Below are 3,356 nucleotides of genomic sequence, written 5' to 3'. Positions count from 1 at the left end.
GTCGACGAAGTTGATCATCTGGTCCTCGCCCGCGGAGCAGTACACCGCGTCGTCGAGGAAGCGCAGCCGCGTGATCTCGTCCAGGTGCAGGCGCGCCACCACGTGTGTTGTGCTCCACGTGCGCGTGTCGACGAGGTGCGTGTCGCCGTTGACCGCGACGCCGATGCAGCGACCGCTGGGCGTGACGCCGACAGTGCCACCTGCAGCACCGCTGCCGCAGAACTCACCGAGGAAGTGTGCCGGGCGCCGCTGCCGCGTGTCGCTGACCATCACGCCGGTGTCTTCCTGCGCGGAGTACAGAAGCTCCGGCTGCGATGGCGTCGACGTCACGTCGCGGATCGCACACGTGTGGCCGCTGAGGCTACGCACAAAGGCGGCGGTGTGCGTGTCGTAGCAGCGGATGGTGTGGTCGGAGACGGAGAGGCACAGCGTGGAGCCGCTGTCGCATAGGCAGCCGTCCAGCACGTACGCGCCGTCCTCAGCAGATGCCTTCACGGTGTGGAGTAGCTGCATCGCCCGCGCTTCTGCTGCTGCTGCTCCTAATGCTACTATTACTGCACGCACAGGTGCACGTGGTGACGAAAGAAAAACATTGGGGGAGAGTCAAAACTGTGCTGAGAGAGAGACGTGGGGGTTTCCAACAGAAACAACACAGAGAAAGGGAGGAAAATAGAAAAGGAAAAACATGTGGTATGTGCTTGTATGTATGTATGTATCTCTGTGCGTGTGCGACACTCACCGCGACGGAGCTATGCGTGGCAGTACTCTGGGCACAGTCGCATAGCCACACATACACAAAAACATACACATAATAGTAACAATAAACAAGCAACACAGAAGCAACAGCTACTCGATCCAGGGGCGATGCTATACCTCCGCGGCACGAGTCTACCGTCCTCCTCGCCCCCACTCCCTCTTCATCTTCCCTTTCCGCCAGCTGCACATGCACGCTTGCTACCACCCCCACGCGCAAACACAGAGAGAGACTATTTCCCTACCTGCCCCCCAGCCCACGACCTATATATTTCTCCACTCGCTCCTACTCTTGCAGACACTACAACTTAAACTCATTCAGGCACGACTCAAAGAGCGCTAACTTTGACTGACAGAAATCCACGTTGTTGCCGTGGCGCTCGAGGCACTCGTGCACCTGCTGGCTAAACAGTCGACACGGGTGCGCTGTGCTCGACGCGAGCTGCGCCTCTGGCTCATTGGCGCCAAAGAACGGCGTGAGCCACGAACGTTTGTACTCCTTGAACGCAACGGTTCGCTTCGAGTCGCCAATGTCCGTCATGTGCGTGCGGGCGCGGGCATGCCGCTCCGCATGCGCCGCGGCGTCACCGCCGGCAGCGGTCGGCTCAGCAGGCGTCATTCGTGTCTTTGTGCGTCGCTCCGCTCGCACGCCTAAAGAAACAAACGCCGATACCCGCGCAATGCACTNACACACGCACACGCAAGCAACGGTAGTCACAACAACTGACTGCGCCTGCGTCCCACACAGGCTGCAGCCCACAGACAAGCTCAACAAGAAAAACCAGAAGCCAAAAGAGCACACGACGAAAAAAATATGGAGCGAAATAAAAGAGCGGCAAGGAATCGCATTAGAGGAGCATTCCACACACGCACACACAGAGTGCAGCAACAGAAACAAGAAAAAGGAAAACGGGTAGGGAGTCAAGTGCAGCACATCGTAAAGGAAGAAAAAACAATTTCCACCACTCAAACATTCAGCATCACGCGTCGCTTGGAGTCTATAGGGATGCGGCCGAACCAAAACAAAAAATAACTCAGCCATGGCATTACATGAAATTCTATAGGGGCAAGCACACCCTATTTGTTCGTGGAAGCGTCCGCCTTACTCGTACTCAAAACTGAATTCCTTCAGCTACACAGACAGCGAGGAAGAGGGCGATGATGATAATGATGATGATGATGATGACGTTGACGGCAATGTAGAAGCCTTAGTTGAATATGATGTAGAGGAAGTGTACGTAGGAGAGGCATCCCTCTTTGAGGCCGCGTCACCACTAGCGCTGCTGCTCCCTATANTTGGGCCAGCCTTGGGCACAGCTCCATCCTGCCTTGGCCCCAAGTGTGTGGAAGAGTGAGAAGAGAGGCTGTCGGTGCCATTGGTCTTGTTGCTGGAGCTGATACAAACCCCGTTGTTCGGTTTCTGTCGTCGCTGCGGTGCTGCATCCTCATTGCAGGTGCCATTGGCAGCTGATGCCGCTGCTGTTAGCATCACTAGCCGCTCCCGCCAGGGTGCCTTGTTGCCGTCCTCCACGAACGGCAGCCCAGCGTCGATACCCCAAAACAATTCTGGAGTTGCGAGCAATGTGACAAAGCGACCCTGGTCCGCCATCGACGACAGTTCCTGCAGCAACGGTCGCTGCAGCAGACGCTCATTCTTGATCATGGCTTCCCCCCACGCCACGCGTGCCCTGTTACGTTTCGCATCACGCTCTTGTGGAAGCTTCTTCCGTTGCGCGGCCATGTGGCTCCCGCTCAGCGACGACGGGGTCTTTGCGCGGCACCACAGCGACGGACCGCCCTGTGCAGCAGCCGCAACAGACGACCAGGCATCCTCGTCGCGTGTGGCGCCGCCGCGGACGCGGCCAGAACTCGTCCCTGCGCAATCCGAAGCACCGCTTTGCGAGCCGAGCGGGCCCTGATTTAGGCGGAGCTGCAGCGCCTCGCCAAGTGCGCTGGCGTCGATCATGTCGCAATCTTCGAGGATGCGGTATATGTAGTTCTCCCCCGCGACGTTAAATGGGAATGGCCGCGTGAGCTGCTCGCGCCAGTTGAAAATAGCCTCCACAAGCAGCAGTGTCACCGCGTGGTGTTCATCTAGCATGCGCGTGAAATGCGCAGGAACTTCTACGTGACTCGGTGGTGCGGCGCCGCCTTCGTAGAGCTCGCAGCAGTGCAGCAAACCAGCCACGAGCTCGTCACGGCGGTGGCACAGCTCCAGCACACGTAAAGTGGCGGCGTGATGCGCATCCAGGTTTTGGCAGAGCGCCTTAAGGGCGGAAAGGCACCGCGGCCCCTCCTGTTGCGGCTGTTGCTGCCCACCAGAGGACATGGACACAATATCCCGCACAGGCAACACGATGCACTCCTCGTACAGCTCCCTGTCAATTGCAGGGATGCGGAGTTGCCGCACCGCATCGCCGTAAGCCTGAAGCAGACGCTGCATCTCTTGCACAGTGCTGCTGTCGACAGCAGGGGCGCTCCTTGAAGTCATCGCGAGAACCCAAGTAACTTGGCGAATCTTCGCCCCCAACTCTGTTCTACCCTAAATACCGCCTTGAGTTTTCTACTCCGTGTTGCTCTTTTCGTTTCTTTTCTTTTTTTTT

At 57.7% G+C, this 3,356-nt stretch overlaps 3 protein-coding genes across 3 annotated transcripts; 1 reads left to right on the top strand and 2 right to left on the bottom strand.

The window, feature by feature from the left end:
- Positions 1-163: 163 nt before the first annotated feature.
- On the top strand, positions 164-394 carry DQ04_03111080 (hypothetical protein; the record flags this gene model as incomplete). Its single annotated transcript, XM_009312539.1, has 1 exon — positions 164-394. One exon carries the CDS (start codon positions 164-166, stop codon positions 392-394), a length of 231 nt encoding a protein of 76 aa, XP_009310814.1.
- A 660-nt stretch (positions 395-1,054) lies between these two features.
- On the bottom strand, positions 1,055-1,372 carry DQ04_03111070 (hypothetical protein; the record flags this gene model as incomplete). The annotated part of the gene is made up of 1 exon (XM_009312538.1): positions 1,055-1,372. The coding sequence occupies one exon, from the start codon at positions 1,370-1,372 to the stop codon at positions 1,055-1,057; it is 318 nt and encodes a 105-aa protein (XP_009310813.1).
- A 513-nt stretch (positions 1,373-1,885) lies between these two features.
- Positions 1,886-3,244, bottom strand: DQ04_03111060 (hypothetical protein; the record flags this gene model as incomplete). Its single annotated transcript, XM_009312537.1, has 1 exon — positions 1,886-3,244. One exon carries the CDS (start codon positions 3,242-3,244, stop codon positions 1,886-1,888), a length of 1,359 nt encoding a protein of 452 aa, XP_009310812.1.
- Positions 3,245-3,356: the final 112 nt, after the last annotated feature.

This window comes from Trypanosoma grayi (assembly GCF_000691245.1).
Source record: "Trypanosoma grayi strain ANR4 Tgr_311_V1, whole genome shotgun sequence".
Classification (NCBI taxonomy): Eukaryota; Euglenozoa; class Kinetoplastea; order Trypanosomatida; family Trypanosomatidae; genus Trypanosoma; species Trypanosoma grayi.
The sequence above is the reverse complement of the archived record's forward strand: the minus strand, read 5'-3'. Positions and strand labels throughout refer to the sequence as shown.